The sequence below is a fragment of the Rosa chinensis genome, chromosome 5 (assembly GCF_002994745.2).
Source record: "Rosa chinensis cultivar Old Blush chromosome 5, RchiOBHm-V2, whole genome shotgun sequence".
Lineage (NCBI taxonomy): Eukaryota > Viridiplantae > Streptophyta > Magnoliopsida > Rosales > Rosaceae > Rosa > Rosa chinensis.
The window spans coordinates 89,366,908-89,384,273 of NC_037092.1; the positions used below are offsets into that span (position 1 = coordinate 89,366,908).

Below are 17,366 nucleotides of genomic sequence, written 5' to 3' on the forward strand. Positions count from 1 at the left end.
CGGCGCGGTCTCCCTCTGACGCCCTTTGTATTTCACTTGGCAGGTAACGGGAGCTTCGAGAACAATACAAGTATCGATCTGCCCACCGGATCAGCGTTAGCTAAGATCCAGCTACCGCTGGACTTTTAGACATCAACAGGGATGAAAAATATTGGATAATGAATACAATAATGATAAAACAAAGCCTCATGTATAGGCTGTTACATAATAAAGCCTCAGATAAGGCCTATTAGATATGGAGTTGCCCCCCAATGTTCATCGGGGAAGCAGAGACAAGAACTATAGGCCACAGAGAAAAGGCCGAATGATGCGAGCCAATGAAGATTAAGGTTGCCCCCCAGCCTGGGCAAGAACAGGATCAGGTGGATCTTCGAACTCCCAGACACTTGGGTAATATTTCTTCAGAAAACGGCCGTTAATAGGGTTGCGATGGATGTCGCCATCTACGTCTCTGAGGTGAAAAGCTCCGCGTTCCAAGATTCGGTGGATAACAAAGGGTCCCTCCCATCGCGGCGTCCATTTACCGCGACCGTTTAACTTTTCACCCAAGGGTAAAATGGCCTTCCAGACGAGGTCGCCTTCTTTGTAACTACGACCCAGCGGGCGATACGTTGTTTTTCCATCACCAAATTGTCCAAAGCTGCCAAGCGCTGCTCGCTTAAATCTTCGTGCTCCTGCCACATTGCTTGAACGTAATCCTCGCCAATCAAATGAAGCTGTTCTTGCACGCGTAGAGAATGAACGTTAATTTCTAACGGTAAGACAGCGTCATGACCGAACATAAGTGCATACGGCGTTGTGGCGGTGGGATTCCGTTTAGAAGTGCGATAGGCCCAAAGTGTCTCATACAGAGTGTCATGCCATTGTCGAGGGTTCTCTACCAACATCTTCTTTAGTAAGGTGATGATTGTCTTGTTCCTAGCTTCCGCTTGGCCATTAGATTGAGCATTATACGGAGTGCTATGTATGAATTGAATACCAAAATCATTGACCAGTTCCTCGACGGGGCCTCCCATGAATGCTGCCCCCCTCTCCGAAACCAGCACCTCAGGGATACCAAACCTGCAGAGAATGTTACGGAAAATAAACTGGCGAATGGTGGCACCGGAGGCCTCCTTCAAAGGCTCTGCTTCAACCCATTTAGTGAAGTAGTCAGTGGCGATGATGATAAACTTGTGCTGAAGGGAAGAATGAGGATGGATCATCCCAATCAAGTCCAGTGCCCAGCCTCGCGCAGGCCAAGGCTTAATAATAGGCTGCATTGGAATGTTAGGAACATGCTGGACTGGACCATGCGCTTGACAGTCCTCACAACCTTTGGCAAATGTGATACAATCCTTCAAAATGCTGGGCCAATAATAACCATGACGTCGCAGAAGCCAGCGCATCTTAGGTCCAGCTTGATGGGCTCCACATATCCCCGTGTGCACCTCGCGCATCAATCGTTTAGCTTCGCGACCATAGACACATCGAAAATCTATACCATCCTCCCCACGTCGTCGCAATTCATCGCCTCGAAGGAAGTAGTTCAATGCGAGGAAGCGAATCCTCCTGTCAGCTCCGGGATCTGGTTGTTTGAGGTACTCAATCAGCGGGATTCGCCAATCCACATCAATAGGTTCTAGTACCGCGACTACGGGATCATCTGGTGGATCAGGTCGGGCAAGCCACGAAGGTAATGTGCGACGCTCAACTTTCAAAATGCGCTCGCGCACTCCATACTTCAATGTGATTCCTGTGGCCAACTGAAGGAGCTCATTAGCTGCAAAGTTACGCTCGCGTGGTATATGTTCCAGATCGACATCGGTAAATTGGTCCAGAAGCTCGATAGCGCGATTCAGATATGGCACGAGCAACCAACTCACACAGCGATATTTTTCCTGGAGCTGGTTTATAACGAGCTGAGAATCGCCGCGAATCTGAACGTCCAGTACGCCCATTTCCAGTAAGACTTCGAGTCCAATGATAAGAGCTTCATATTCAGCCTGATTATTAGTACATTGGAATGTTAGTTGGAAAGAATAAGAGAAGCGGTCACCGGCCGGGTTTTCCAGAACAATCCCCGCACCAGCCAGTGTGTCCGTTCTTGAGCCATCAAAGAATAATACCCAAGGCTGCAGGGAGACCGTAGCTTGGTACCAAACCGCGTACTCAGGGATGCACGCCAAATCTGGTCGAGTTGTATTGGTGCAGGCAATCTCTAACTCCTTCAGTGCGGGTATCTCTAACGTAGGATGATGTGCGAGAAAGTCTGCGATGGCCTGCCCTTTGACAGCTTTCTGTGGTACATATTGGAGCGAAAACTCTGAGAGAGCCAATACCCATTTGCCAATGCGGCCTCTCAAGATAGGCCGGGACAACATGTATTTGACCAGGTCGGTTTGAGCGATGATGCAAGTGGTAAAGGATAGCATGTAGTGTCGTAACTTGCACGCTGAAAAGTACAGAGTGAGGCACAGCTTCTCCATAGGGGTGTACCTTGTCTCGCAGTCTGTCAATGTACGGCTAAGGTAAAATATAGCATGCTCGACACCTCCCTCATCGTCCTGAGCGAGCAGGCTGCCAATGGATGCCTCAGCTGCTGAAATGTATAGCTTTAATGGGATCCCGGTTCTGGGTGGAACCAGGACTGGTGGGCTTGCCAAATAGGCCTTGATACTGTCGAAAGCCTCTTGATGTTTAGCCTCCCACACAAACTCATTCTGCCCTTGTAACCTTAGCAATGGCGAGAACGGTTGGATTTTGCCTGCAGAGTTAGAGATAAAACGTCTTAGGAAATTGATCTTACCCAACAGACGCTGTAATTCCTTTTTCGTCCGCGGGGGAGACGCGTTGATAACTGCGCTCGCCTTGTCATCGGGGACCTCAATCCCTCGCTGATGAACTATGAACCCCAGAAAGTCTCCTGCCTGGACCCCAAACACGCATTTGGCCGGATTCATCTTGAGTCTATGTCTTCGCATGCGCTCGAATACTTTCCTGAGATCCGCGATATGGTCCTCCTTCTTCTGAGACTTGACGACTACGTCATCGATATATATCTCTAAAACCTTTCCCAGTATGTCGTGGAAGATCAAGTTCATGGCTCTTTGATACGTCGCACCAACATTCTTCAGGCCAAACGGCATGACCACATATTCAAAAACTCCTACGAAGCCAGGGCAGCGGAAAGCGGTCTTATGTCTGTCTTCTTCAGCGACCGGAATCTGGTGGTATCCTGCATTACCATCCATGAAGGACAACAACTCATGTCCTGCCACAACATCTACCAACATATCCGCGACCGGCATGGGGTAAACATCCTTAGGTGTAGCGAGATTCAAGTCTCTATAATCGACGCAGACTCTCATCTTGCCATTCTTTTTCCGGACAGGCACTATATTAGATAGCCACTGATTATACTTGGCGACCCTTATAATACCCGACTTGTGCATTTTCTCTACGTCATCCTTAATGAGAATCTGGGTCTCCGAATTCATTCGTCGAGGTTCCTGCTTGACGGGCCTCTTGTCAGGGAGAGTTGGTAGTTGATGAAAAACCAAATCTGGTGACAGGCCGGGCATGTCTTCATACTTCTCCGCGAAGCAATCCTTGAATTCTAGCAATAAGTCAGTGAGCCTCTGTTTCTTGCTAGGCTCTAGGTAAGCGCTGATAGATACCTCCATAAGCTCGCTCACTGTGCCCAGATTGACCTTCTCATTAGGGTCTCTAACTTTAAGGGGTGTATCGTCCAGTGCTGCCGGGGCAAGTTGAATGCGGACTTCATCTTCGTCCTCCGGATCAGAAAGTTCTTCATTAACGACCTCTAAGGTCGCGATGCGATCATAAGCCTCTTTTTCCACCATGTATGATGACAGTCGTGCATGTATCGAGTGGAAGGCCTCTATCCCCTCCTCCGAGAGGTCGTAATCCATTAATCGGTTAAGGGCTTAGGCACAGCGTGGCCAGGCCTTTCCAAGCCTTCTTTTACGAGCGTGAGCCCCCACTGTGCCAGTTCAGAGGCCGTCACCCCTATGGGGCGGCCCTTATCATCGATGCCACTAACCTGCAATGGAGTGATAGGTTCCAAATAGTATCTGGCATCTACATAATTTGCGGAGACCGGGAATGGACGGGGGTCTGCTTTGACCACCTCCGCCGTATCTGTTCCCCTATTCCACATAACCAGCTCTTGGTGAAGTGGCGAGGGTACACAGTAACTCCTGTGGATCCAGTCTCTGCCCAAAATGGCACTGTAGGCCGCATAGCAATCCGTCACGAAGAAGGCATAGACCCCCTCTGCTGGGCCGACCTTAATGCGCAAGAACAATAGCCCTAAGGTTTTTGTCACTGTGCTTGCGAAATTTTTGAGTCAAGAGACGTGGACTGGATTTTCTCCCGCTTAATCCCAAGCAAGTGCATGGTCCGAGTAGTGACGACATTAACGGCTGCTCCGGTGTCAATCATGATTTTGCTAACTTTGATACCGCTGATGTCTGCCGTAATGTATAGTGGTCGCATGTGCTGGACCATAGCTGGCGTTGGCTTGGAGAAGTGCATGAGTGACCCCTTGTTCGGAATCTCTTCTGTTTCCTGCTGGACTCCATCTTCTGCAGGCGTTGCCGCTGCTGAAGTGACCTGCAATGGCTGTACACCCTCTTCTTCTGTCCCCACGCAATCCTGAGCAGCGACTGGCAATGCATATCTCGCGGGGAGTACATAAACCATGTTGCAAGAAACGTCAGCTGTCTCGGTCCCTTCCATATCATCGTCCAACTCAAACTTGGGTTCTTCGACCGGGATATCAGTTTGGAATAGCTTAGCTAAACGATCTACCAACGACTCTTCCGTGAGTCCTTTTACCTCGCAATGTTCAAGCTCTTGTGATTCCAGTTCCTGCTCCACAACAACCGGCTTAGCGCTCTCCGGTTCCAAGCGCTCCTCTGAGGCAGAGATGACCATACTTTGGATTTTCTTAGGTCGCCACTGCAAGGTGTCACCAGTCCTGTCCTTGCCCCCCAGCCTCTCAAAGACTGAAGTTTTGACCACTGGTGCTTCACGGAATAGCCGGCGCCTGACATGCGGAAGCCGAGTTGGCGAGTTCTCCATTCGCGCAAGAGGTAGTGAGCGCTCCTCTGAAATCCTGCAAAACACACTGGGCTTTGAGGCCCCTGTTAGTGAATCTGTTTGTTTGTTAAAACCACGGGGAGGTCTTAATGGTTTAGCAGCCAGCGCTTCCATCTCTTTCTGGTATTGTTCGGGCCACTTGACTAGTTGGGAAGGTTTGATCAGGCCCTGATCTAAAGCCTCTAGAGCGCGTTTGGCTTCTCCAAACCTGCGCTGCAGTTTCCGTTTCCTGGACGAGCTAATCTCCACCGCCTTCCCCTTTTCCCTGGTGTACCATCTGCCCTCCTTGATAGGGTTAGCCGACACAGGTGGTATATAGGGCTTGGTCAACATATCATTGCAATCGCTCCTAGACTCTTCCTGTTTTGGACCAACCACGGCTGCTTTTAGCTTCATGAATAAGTTGGAGTCTCTAGGGGATGGTGGTGATTTCGTCTTCTCCCTTTCTCTTGGACTGGAAGGCTGATAGTTCCGTGACGAGGAAGCCCACTTGATTGGTGGTAAGGAGCCAAAGTGAAACTTCTGCTCGACCTCCTCGTGGGGTATTTGGATACCGCACTCCTCTTTACATCGCGAGCATAGGATCACGGGTGAAGCCTGGTTGGTTGACTCAATTCTACCCTTGGCTGGCGCTTCATCTGCGATAGAGCTATCATTCTGCTTGCTCGGAACCAAATCCAGAATTGTTTTCCATCGCTGCTGCTTGTTCCAATCCACATTGACCATATTGATCCCGGTGTCAAGAAAGGGATCCACGTCAACTAGTGCCGCCGCTGTGACTGGAGCCTCTACCTGCAAACTACCGTTATTAAGCCATACCTGAATCTGGTCTTTGAGTTTTACACAGTCCGCGGTATTGTGGTTCCACATATTATGGAACTTGCAGTACTTCTTTCCTTTCAATTGCTCTGGCCGCGGAAAAGGCCCAAAATTAGTCTTCACCATCTTCGCAGCGATCATCTCGTCGAGGATCTCGTGAGCTTTATTGGCATCATAAGTATATGTCGCGAACTCCGGCTTGGTGAAGGCCATTGATTTGAGCTTAACAGGCTCCTTTGAAATCTTCAACTGCTTCAAGGACGGGTTCTTCTTCCCGGTTAGCTCATAGGCTGCTATATCATTATCCTCGTCCTCTTCATCGTCCTGGGCCGCTTCTCCAGTATTGTGATGGTAATAAGGGTCGTAGGTGGCCGGCTGGTAACTCAGGGCCGCTACAGTACGGTGTTTACCTGGCACGTACGTCCCTCTGGAAGCATTCTTCCTCGCATCTGTTTCTCTGAGGAGATGCTCGAAACTGCCCACCTCTGTGATGAGCTCCCCCATCGACTGAATCATGCTGCCATGCTGCTTCTTTCGTTGTCGGGGCTCCAAACCTTTGACCGCCAACTTGACTAACTCCTTCTCGGGCAGAATGACATTCAGTTTGGCTTTCTGGATTTGAAAGCGCTGAAGATAAGCGACTGCCGATTCTGTAGGCTGTTGGGCCATCTGAGTGAGAGAGGCTAGGTCTACTTCAGGTTCAATAGTCCCAAATGTCTCACGGAAAAGTAGTTCCATTGCCGGCCAATCCGCCACTGTCCCTGGTCTGAGTTTAGAAAACCATCTGAAGGCAGCGCCCGACAGCGAAGTGCTAAAGATCCTGCACTTGAGGACATCATCATTCTGGTATTGGCCACATTGTACCCTAAACCTGGCCAGATGTGTTGCCGCATCTTCAGTGTCCTCCCCTGAAAAAGTAGAGAAAATAATGTTCTTATAACCTCGGGGAAAAGGTGCGAGCATGATGTGTGGCGGGAAAGGTCCTTCGTAGACCCCATCCGGCTGGGCTCTAGGGTTTGCAAATCTGATCATCTCCTCTACCTCATCACGTCTCACATAATCTGGTCCCGGAGGCGGAGGAGGTGCCATCGTGGCTCGGTGGGTAGCTTGCCCAGAGGCTGCCTGGTTTGCTATTGCTGATCCTTCCCCAACATGCACAATGCGGGTAGTAGCCTGTTGCTGGAGAGTTACTGCAGGCATAACCTCTTCCTTCGACAAAGCTGTTATCTTGATCGGGGCGCCAGTCTGGTCGAGCGCATAATAACTCCCCGGCAGTTCCTGATATACCACTTCTGCCCCGTCGCTGTCGTATTGGATGAAAGTCACAGGTTCCGACGCAGTTCCTGCGCCCTTCGAGACTTGGTGTTTCTTGGTGGCATGTCCGCTTGATGAAGCAGTCTTTTCTTTGCTGCCATTAATAACCAAGGCTTGTTCTTTATTCTTCGCCGGAGCAGTAGCAACAGTAGCTGAGGAAGAAACAGCATTTTGATTAGTCTTCTCGCGCTGATTTGGTGGCACGTACTTGCCTGAACCGGATGGCTGGCCAAGAGAGCCAAGGATAGCATTAGGATCCCCTAGGGCTTTGTTCAGTACATCTCTCGCCTGGTTCAATTTGGCTCTCTGCATAGCCACCTCAGTTGCCAGGTTAGCCCCGTCCTTGCGAAGATCTGTTATATTCGACGCGGTCTGCTTGGTATGATCCGCTATAGCATCCAAAATTGCCTTATGACGCTGATCCTGTTCTCTAGCGATACCTGCAGCGTGTGCCTTCAAGGCACTTTCTGATTGTGTGATCTGCTGCCAGGTACTCTCCGTATGTAGAGTCATCCGCTGCTCAATTTCGCGAAGAAGCTTTTCCGATTTTGCGGTTTCCCTGGCAAAGTCAGCATCCATCTTCTTGCGATGGTTTTCGACATTCTCCATGATGATCGCGAACTTGACCTCAGCGGTCGCTCCTTCCGGAATAGGCTTCGAGACAAAAGCCTCTTCTTCTCCACCTTCCACTATAGTGTCGACAGTGGCGGGGATAACAGACTCGCTGGCCTGATCAACATTGACGCTCTGACCCTCAGTAGCGGTCGAGCGATTCTCATCTTGTGTAGTTGACATACCAGGTGATTAGGGCTGATGAGAGAATCGTTGCGTCACTTGTTCTTCAGAGAGACCACGACAGTCCGCGCGAGAATGCGGTCTGTAACTGGAGGTCTTATGCTTTGAGCAGTTAGCGTAGCCCTTTTGGTAAGGGTTATCGCTAGACTTCCCAATGGTTGCGTTCACAAAGAAACACTATTATGGTCCCACTGGGCGTGCCAAAATGTTTGGCTCCAAAACCAGTTGGCTTGCAAACTGTCTCTTTTGAGCGAGTGATTGCGCAGGCGTGCCAGCACCGCGGGGTGCAGTCGTTGGGGTAGTCCCTTGACCTGACTTCTTCTTCAAGCGCTGTGGACGAGGAGCGCACCAACCTCGTCACAGGGTTCTTCTCTTGCCTTTCGGAAAAGGACTTTTGCCTTACGGATAAGGACTTTGGGTGTGATCTCTTCGGTCACCAAAATCGATACTCAACGTTGTAGGCTGAGCAGAGCAATCACTAGGAAGTTGGAGAAAGCACGGGTCTTGCTAAAGCGTGACTTTAGCTTCGCTGGGTTGCGAGGGCGTTACCCTTGCTTCGCTGGGTGTGTCGGTGGCGGTAGTACTAGCAGTCGGCTCGCGAGGAGACTAGGACTGGAAGCACGGTCGCCGGGTTGATCTGGTGATGCTGACAGTCGGCTCGCGAGGAGACTAAGACTGGCGGGCGGTCACCGGGTTTCAACGAGGTTGAAGGTTTGCTCCGGGGAGGCTTTGTAATCGCTGGGATTGATTGATTAGAGAGAGGTCTCCGATTTCGCCGCTTAGCCCTGTATTTATACCCTAGGGTTTCGACTGCTCCTTGTCTCAGAAGGACTCTTAATTGAAGTTTCCTGTTTAGTCTCTACTACTCGATTTCAATAAGGTTTTGTCTCCTTATGAAACACGGAATGGGCGAAGCTATAACCCAAACCCGAGTGGTTTTATTTTTGGGCCGCAGGTATCGGCCCGCTGGTTCGAATCCACTAAAGGATTTTGCCTAAAATTGCTTTTGGGCTCAAACAGCCACAGGCAATCCGAACCGCTGCAGTGCAAAGATTGGTAATCAAATCAACTACAATTTTATTTGGGTTTTACCCTAACTCCTTTTCGGATCCAAAAAGTTCAACAATGAAACAAAAAATCAAAGCCGCAGAACCTGTTTCTTCCTTCACCTTTCCTATAATTCTGCTAATCTTTGCATCAAACCAATCATCACCAATCAACTCTTTAAAATCACCAATTTCACAGAGAACCCACAATCGGCTAACCTCCAGCTCAGTACGTAAAAGTAAATGCCTTCCATCACCAGATAAATTTCCAGAGCAAAAACCCACCAAAAAAAAGCACAAATCCCCAAAACAAAAACAACATAAGCAAACATCTTGTTCAAGCAAACCCCCTTCACATAAACCCCAAATAATCCCACAACCCGCGTAAGTATATATGAGGTTAGATTAGAGAGAAGATTACAAAATGGAACCAGATTTCAGATATGAATAATTGAATCAATCGTTATCAAGGTAACGACACCCAAGAAGGTAAAAGCTCTAAAGGATCCAAATTTACCTGGAAGTTTGCTTTTGCTGACACTGGATCCAAATATTCGCACCCACCTCTTCCCGACCAAACCAACACCGATTCCTGCTCTTCTCCTTCCACAATCTCTCTCCGTCTCTGCACCTCTACCCAAACGAATCCAGATCGATTTCTCTTCTTCTCCTTTCACAGTCTCTCACTCTCTACCCAACGAAAAGTAGAATGAACCGTTTGTATCTGGCTGCACTCAATGGAGGCTTCCAGAACACACTACAAAAACTCAGGCCTTTTTACTTCAACATACAACTCGGGGGAAGAACCCTCAATCACAAACAGAAAGCGATAAAGATAAGAGAAACGCACCAAGATTAGATCGAAGAGCCTAGCTCCCATACAACTGTCAACCACAGCAACAACCGATCTGTCTATCTCTTCTTGCAAAACGAACAAACACACGCTTTCTCTCTAGATTATTTCATCGGCAACAATCTAATGAAAAAAGCTTGTAGAACAATAGGGAAACTTGTAGAACAGTAGGGGAAAAAAAGGGAGGGCAGAACCGTATGAGAAGCTCGTAGAACGACAGCAGAAAAATGGAGGGTAAAACCGTCACTCCACTGTCCTATGAACAGTGATGAACAGGGATGAACAGGGCGACCACATTTAGTATATGTAGAATTAGGAGAGTATGGAGGTTGTTTCTATACTGCTTGTTTCAGATAAACTTGAAAGGAGAGCATGGAGTTTAGAGTCTTCTTGTTCAGTAGCTTCTTCTTTATGGCAAAGTCTCTTCAAGGAGGCTAGTGCAAGTTTGAGTGATCCTCGTTCATGTCAGGCATTATTCTGCGAGGGAGTGTATTTTTTTGGGAGGCGAGAAAAGGGGTGTGGTTTTGGAGAGATGTGCTATGTTGGCAATGTTCTGGGCTGAATGGATGGAAACGAATATGAGCAAACGAAAATTGTGAAGGGTGGGAGGTAGAACAGATATGGTTGTTGTTTATAATCGAACAAATAACTGATATATTCTCATTTAAATAATTATTTTCTTTTCCATTTCAATTATCTACCTTCAGGGTTGAATTGCCTTCAAAGGGGCTTTCTTTGCCACCGTGGTCGTCCAGTTTGTAAGTACAGTTACAAACCTCATATGATGTAACATTCTAAGTTAAAATGCCTCTCTGAACATTCTGTGACAACTTCTTTTGTATCTTTGCACAGATTATAACTTCATGATTAACTGCAGTGGTCCTCAGACTATGTTATCCAATGGAATTGTGTATGAGACGGACACTGAGCCCCTTGGTCCAGCTACATATTATGTGGCTGACACAAACAGATGGGGAGTTAGCAATGTCGGTCTTAACACACGGTTTGTGGGTAATAGTTCTTCATTTTGTTCTCCTCCATAAGGAGTTTGAAATATCTATACCAAGCAGGAATTTACATGAACTAAGCTGTCATGAAGCTTTCAATAATATTAGTTGCCTCAAGTCAGCTACGATAGCATATTCTAATTTAAACTCTAAAAATTAAACATTCTTAGTAATCACACCAAGTTTCCTCATCAAGTTTGTGCATAGATGTCTTGAACGCCAAAAATTGTCTAGTCAAGAATGGAAAGTTCTATTTTACACTACCTTTGTCAAGATATTATCCACCTGTTGATTATCTGGCATCTTGTGTGAAATGAAACTCTGTCCTCACTCAAGCTTTTACTTTTAACTTAATTCTTGTTAATCAATAATGCCAACAACTGCATCATATTGACTGGGACCAACAATCCAAAGCATACAATATCCACACCATGCCAAAAAGGCCTTCAGACGACACGCATCAGACGACATAAGTTTTGTTTTATGTCGTCTGAAAAAGTCAGACGACATAATTTTTTTTTTCTGTTGTCTGAATATACACTAAAACCATACTGGTTTAATTTGAAAAAATGGTGAGCATTCAGACAACACATTTGTGTAGTTGTAGAAGGTGGTGATTTCCTATCTCAAATTTGGATAAATGGTGAGCATTCAGACAACACATTTGTGTAGTTGTAGAAGGTGGTGATTTCCTATCTCAAATTTGGAGGGATATCCAAAAGTTGATTGAGTCTTTTCCCTCTCAAATAGCCACGCCCTAGTTACATTCAGACAACATTTAAATGTTGTCTAAATGTGGAGGCTGTTTTTAAAAATTTTTGAGTTATTTTGACTTGTGCTTTTTGACCTCTATCCCTCACAAATTATAAGTGATTTTCTCTCCTTCTCACTCTACTCTCTCAACCAGACCTAGAACCCGCGACGTGTGCTTTTTGACCTCTATCCCTCAGACTCATCAGCTTTCTCAGCTCTCTAAGATCTCGATTCTCACTCTCTCGATTATTCTTCTTAGCCTCTCCTTCTTCTTCCTTGGTCTCTATTTCATCTTTCGCGTTCTGATTATGGAGCTCTCCAGCAACTAGTAGAGCTCTCTAGAATTTCGATTGGGACTTCTAGGCCATGTCGAGTCACCAAAACCCTCAAGGCAACACCAATAGGCAAGCCAGAGGAAGCAAGGGTTTGGCCAAAACCCAAAAGGTCTTCGTCCCCAAAAATCAAAGCCAGAATCGTCCCAGAAGCCCTAAATCCCCAAATCCCACTCTCTCTGCCTCTCTTCAGCAATCGATGTCCCAGCCGTCCAATGCCGAAGTTTCAAGTGTTGCTGCTTCTGCGCCGCCGGAGAGTAGTAGTAGTAGTAGTAGGGTTCGGATGGGAGACAGAGGTGAGTGGGTGTCGACCAAGGGAAATTTCGTGAATTACTTGCCCCAAGATGAGGCAGTTGCCGCTGGTCTCGGCGCCAACGAAGGTGGATTGGACACCGTGGAGTCTCAGAGAGTCGTCGATTTTCTCAATAGAGAGCTTTCTTGATTGCTCAAGCTAAACCTTAAGGAATTTTGGAAATAAGGTAATGGTGGATTTGTCTTGTCATAATTTGATGAAAGAACTGTTAGGATTTATGTTTTCTAATTTTTGATTTTTGTTTATTGATCTCTAGCTGCTGTTGTTCTTGGTTCACATTATTGTCAGTGGCTAGTGATACTTCCTTGCGTGAATTTCTGGAGAGCTTCCTACAATTTCAGAACAGGTGGTGTGATTTCCCTCATCCTAGATCCAAGGACATGTGGCAGGGGTCATTGTAGGGGAATTAGAACTAAGCTGCTGTGTTTTTATAGTATTGTATCGAATGTAAGTTTAGCTTAAGCTTTGACCTGTAGTGTATGTCAATGGGTAATCTCAGTTGGGTTGTTTGGATCGTCAAGAAGGATTCTTTTTCAAGTTTCGGAATTGGGTATGTTGAGTTGTCTGTTCATAAGAGAAAGCAGTAAGATTGGGATGCTAGATTTGCTGTTTTTTTTAGTAATGTGGTTGTTTGTGTGGGTTTCGGCTAATTTAAGGGCCTTTCTTGGTTCTTGTTATAGCCGAAAATGTAAATGGATGGAAGTTGTGCTTCCAGATTTGAAAATGTTCATGACATTTGACTACTGTCAATTTGTACTCTTTTCTTTCAAAAAAACAAAAATCGACAAAGGTGATGACTTTGTGGGCTTGTTTATGGTATACTTGTAATGGGTTTTGTATTGCGTAGTTATTGAGTGTTATTTACTGTGAATTGAGTACCACATTGACTACATGCTAGGAATCCAAATGAGAAACTTTTGGCTGACTGACCTGGTTTTCGGTATTTCTTGTTTTCTCTTGACTATATGTGTTTGTGATCTTGTATTGTCTTGTGAATGTTACTTGCATTGACTGCAACAGACAGTTGTTTTGCAGATCTATACCTTCATATTCTTCACCCTGAAGCTGAGTGAAGCTGACTGGTTTTGACTAGGATTGTGCAAAATCTTGCTACACTTGGTTCACATCTTTTGCTGTTTCTTCTGTTGTAGGATAGTGAACCTGATATAATTGATGGTGCGGATGCTGAAACAGGACATGTAATACGCACAACTGTTGGCGGTCGAGGTGGTCAATCTAGACAGGTCGGAAGAAAGACTATTTGTATGGAAATTTAATTGAGTAATGTCATTGTAACTTGGAAATGGTGGTTTCTTGTGTCTTTCATGATGTGCATTCTTTTTCTCTTGTGTGGATTGACAGATAGTGAGTTATATTTTAGAACATGTGGTTGGAACTGGCTCTTTTGGGGTTTTTTTCCAGGTTGGTAAACAATATTTTGCTCTATTGAATCTATTCTCATTTGATCTTCCAATAGATTACAGTGTTGAATAGACTTGAACTTCTGTGCACAGGCGAAATGTAGAGAAACTGGAGAGATTGTTGCTATCAAGAAGGTTCTCCAAGACAAGCGTTACAAGAACCGGGAGTTATAGATTATGCAAATGTTGGATCATCTAAACATTATTTCCCTAAAACATTGCTTTTCAACTACAGACAAAGAAGAGGTTTACTTGAATCTCGTACTTGAATTTGTTCCTGAAACTGTTTACCGTATCCCAAGGAACTATAGCAGGATCAACCAACGGATGCCTTTAATATATGTTAAACTTTATACCTACCAGGTATGAAGTTATTTGATTCTATAGTTTTCTCTTTTGCCGTGTGTTGTTTATCAAAAATTTCTATTGCATGAATCTTGCCTCCATAGATGAGCATATTACCTACGGCCACCAAGTATATTTGGTTCTATGTTCATAATTTCTAATGTTTCTTTGCTTTCATTATTTATATTTGTTTATAGCCCAACTTCTTTTTGGTACAGATCTGTCGGGCACTTGCTTATATATATAATGGCATTGGCATCTGTCACTGTGACATCAAGCCTCAAAATTTACTTGTAAGATTATTTTTCCATATGGATGGTTGCTTTTGTATGACTCTGGATATCCTGTCTGATACCGATTCACTGGGTTCCTTAGCAGAGCCATTGGACACATGACCTATATAAGACTTCTACTGGTTTTACAAAAATTAATCAACTACGTGTAATATTTTTTATATTAAATTTAATCCCAAAAACACTCGGGAAATTTTATATTTAAATCAAGAAATGCAAGTGGTAATACTTCAGTTAGTGCAATGTAGTTCTGAGAATAACATGTTAGCTTTAAAATGATATTTTGGATCATTGGACCTGTATGCATTCTATATCTCATGTATATCTGTGTGTTTGTGTGAAACATTTCTGTTACCTAATGCTTCTACATATCAATTTCAAGTGTCCATTTAGCAGAAATTCCATGAATTGTGATGATATATATACATTCAGCTTTAGGTTCATATGATATCCTTCTATTTCTTTACCTAATAGCTCTAGTTTAGTTTGTTACTTTGGTGGCTTGAGCTTTTACAGTTTCTTTTTCCTCTTTGAGGAATTGATATCTGAATTCTCTTAGAGCCAAATAATTTTGACTCTTATGCCAAATGCATGATTTGTCTTAGTGAAAGCTGTCAATAAGAATTTAAAATATTTAACAAAGTTTCTTATCAGTAGAGAATCTGAGCAAACTGGGGTATCGATCTACTAGCCTGCTACATACCATGACGGATAAGTTCAAAAAAAGAATTCACATACGCTAACTAAGTTGCATCTGATGACCATCCTTTTTATATATTTGTTCTTTCATTGATCTTTTATTGGTCATGCTCAAATCCTACATGTGCATATTCAGGTAAATCCACACACACATCAGCTGAAACTTTGTGATTTTGGGAGTGCAAAAGTCTTGAGTGAGCTAGACAAAATTGTTGGGGAGCTATTGCAGCCTGGGGGATATCTCAAATTGATTGAGTTGGGTCTTGAAGGTAAGCAATCACCTAATCTAGAATTGTGTGCATTGTGAAATTGTTTAATTTAACTTCATACTTCTGCTGAAGTTGAATGATTATTACTAAACTAGTACCTAAATTTTGATGAACATTGAACAATATCTATTCTTGACCACAGATTGTGCAATGAGTCGATTGATGCCCAGAAAGTGTTTGGTTATGCTCTTTACAAAGATGGGAAGGATACAACACTGTCTTATCCCTTGGAGGCTTGGAGGCATCTGCTCATATGGACCAGTTTCTCTCCTCTCTGGTCTTAACCAGCGTCCATTACACTTGTTTCTCCATTTCTTTGCAGCTGCCATCTATGGTGTCGGCCGCTTAATGCTTCCATTCCCTTCACCTAAACGCATGAGGCTTGGGTTTCTATTGATCTTGGTATGTCAAAGAAATTATTTACACTTCTTTCTTGTGTTCACGTTTGTCAATTATGTATAAATTTCCATGTAAACATAACTGGCTGCTTATAAATATCTCTCTGGCGTTCTATTTTCAGAGTGCAACACACATCATATTCAGTCTCTTAAGCCAAGTTCTAAGTTTGAATTGGATGTTTGAATTGGTTAATGACTTAATGGGTAGTTGGGTACTGAATCTATTTCAATATTTTGCAATTGGATTGAACAATTGGAGTATTGGACAGTTTGTACTTTGAAGAGAAGAATTTTTTCTTCAGTTGTTCACTTCTTCGTATATGTTTGAATGAGTTTGCTACTTCTAATTTTGGTACTTAGTCTTGATTTGGATGAGTTAGCTACTTCTAATTTTGCTTATTTACGTGAGTTTTTCTATTTGGCTGAGATTGATTTTGTTTTGTATTTTCCTTCTGTAAATCATAGTGATTTTCATTGCTGGTAGTCTGGTACATATGATATGCTGCTTTCCTTTTCGTATTGTATGATGACAAGTTAAGTACAAGGTTAGTACAGGTCCAAAATAGGAGTAATTGTGATGATGCTTATTATATATGAAGCTTGTCGCCTCCATTGCTTAATGTCTAAAATAAGAGATCCCAGGTCTGTTAGTGTTACTTAATGCTCTGCTGGTTCATTTTTTATTTTTGTAAGCTGCCTTTTCAATTGGTTAATGCTCTATTGCTCTACTATTTCAAATTTTCAATTCTTTGATTTCTTTGATTTCTGATTCTTTGATTTCTTCGATTTTTGATTCTTTGGTGCTTTGTGTGTTTTGTCTTCTTCGCTCTTGGTGTGTTTTGTCTTCGTCTTTTGTTTTTTTTGTTTTTCCTTCTTGTTTTGGGTACAAAGGAAGCCTAAGGCCTGGGAAGGGAAGGGGCTAAGCTGGCCTTGGGTTTTGAGTAAATGTTCTAAATGGGGTGCTCTGGTCCAAAGTGAGTCAGCAATTTACAGGACACTAGGATCAGTAATAAAGCAGTGAGCTAGCAGAAATGTACTTTTCAGGACACCATGACATTATTATCTAACAGTCTCTACTTGTGTGTACTTTTCAACAATCAAATGAAGCACTATGTCATGCTAAATAAAGTTTAGGGTCAACCACTGATTTAATCATATGGTATATCACTCCTAGAGGTAACTAAAACGTAAGGAATAATTGAGCTTATGGTAACTGGATTGTTCATTGGAAGATACTGGACTGTTCATGCTAATGGTAACTGCGGCGCGTGCAATTATTTTGGTATGTATAAACTTGTTTACCACTGGATCAGAAAAAAGTATTACAAGTATCATGTAACCTATTTACTAATTTCCTATAAACTTATTTTGGTCTGTATAACCTATTTACTAATTTCCTATATTCTATCTATGTTTCAGGTATCATGTTCCTCGGTATTGGTTCAAGCCATCTCAAAATCTGTTGGTGGTATTTGAGGAGCTTGTTGGCGATGTTACAAATATTGATCTTCTGAAAGTCACCCACGTGTTGAGAAATGGCAGACCAAGAACCGAGGCAAACTGAAGGAGAAAAAGACGCCTAAACTTCGCCAAGAGTATACAA

General features: G+C 44.2%; 1 protein-coding gene and 1 pseudogene across 1 annotated transcript; one reads left to right on the forward strand and one right to left on the reverse strand.

Annotated features, from left to right (window-relative positions):
* Positions 1–324: 324 nt before the first annotated feature.
* Positions 325–3,350, reverse strand: LOC121049313. The gene is made up of 5 exons (XM_040506067.1): positions 2,789–3,350; positions 2,625–2,746; positions 1,282–2,279; positions 757–1,062; positions 325–640 (listed from the first exon to the last, which is right to left on the reverse strand). The coding sequence occupies exons 1-5, from the start codon at positions 3,348–3,350 to the stop codon at positions 325–327; spliced, it is 2,304 nt and encodes a 767-aa protein (XP_040362001.1).
* Positions 3,351–12,059: 8,709 nt separating this feature from the next.
* On the forward strand, positions 12,060–15,295 carry LOC112164452 (annotated as a pseudogene).
* Positions 15,296–17,366: the final 2,071 nt, after the last annotated feature.

What these genes read in the sequence shown, in the direction of transcription:
- LOC121049313 (XM_040506067.1), bottom strand. Translation starts at nt 3,350, where the DNA reads ATGAGAGTCTGCGTCGATTATAGAGACTTGAATCTCGCTACACCTAAG. An exon ending in CAAGCGCATGGTCCAGTCCA is followed by an intron (nt 1,063 to 1,281) that starts GCATGTTCCTAA and finishes CATTCTCTGCAG; the next exon opens with GTTTGGTATCCCTGAGGTGC. An exon ending in GGTCATGACGCTGTCTTACC is followed by an intron (nt 641 to 756) that starts GTTAGAAATTAA and finishes AGCGCTTGGCAG; the next exon opens with CTTTGGACAATTTGGTGATG.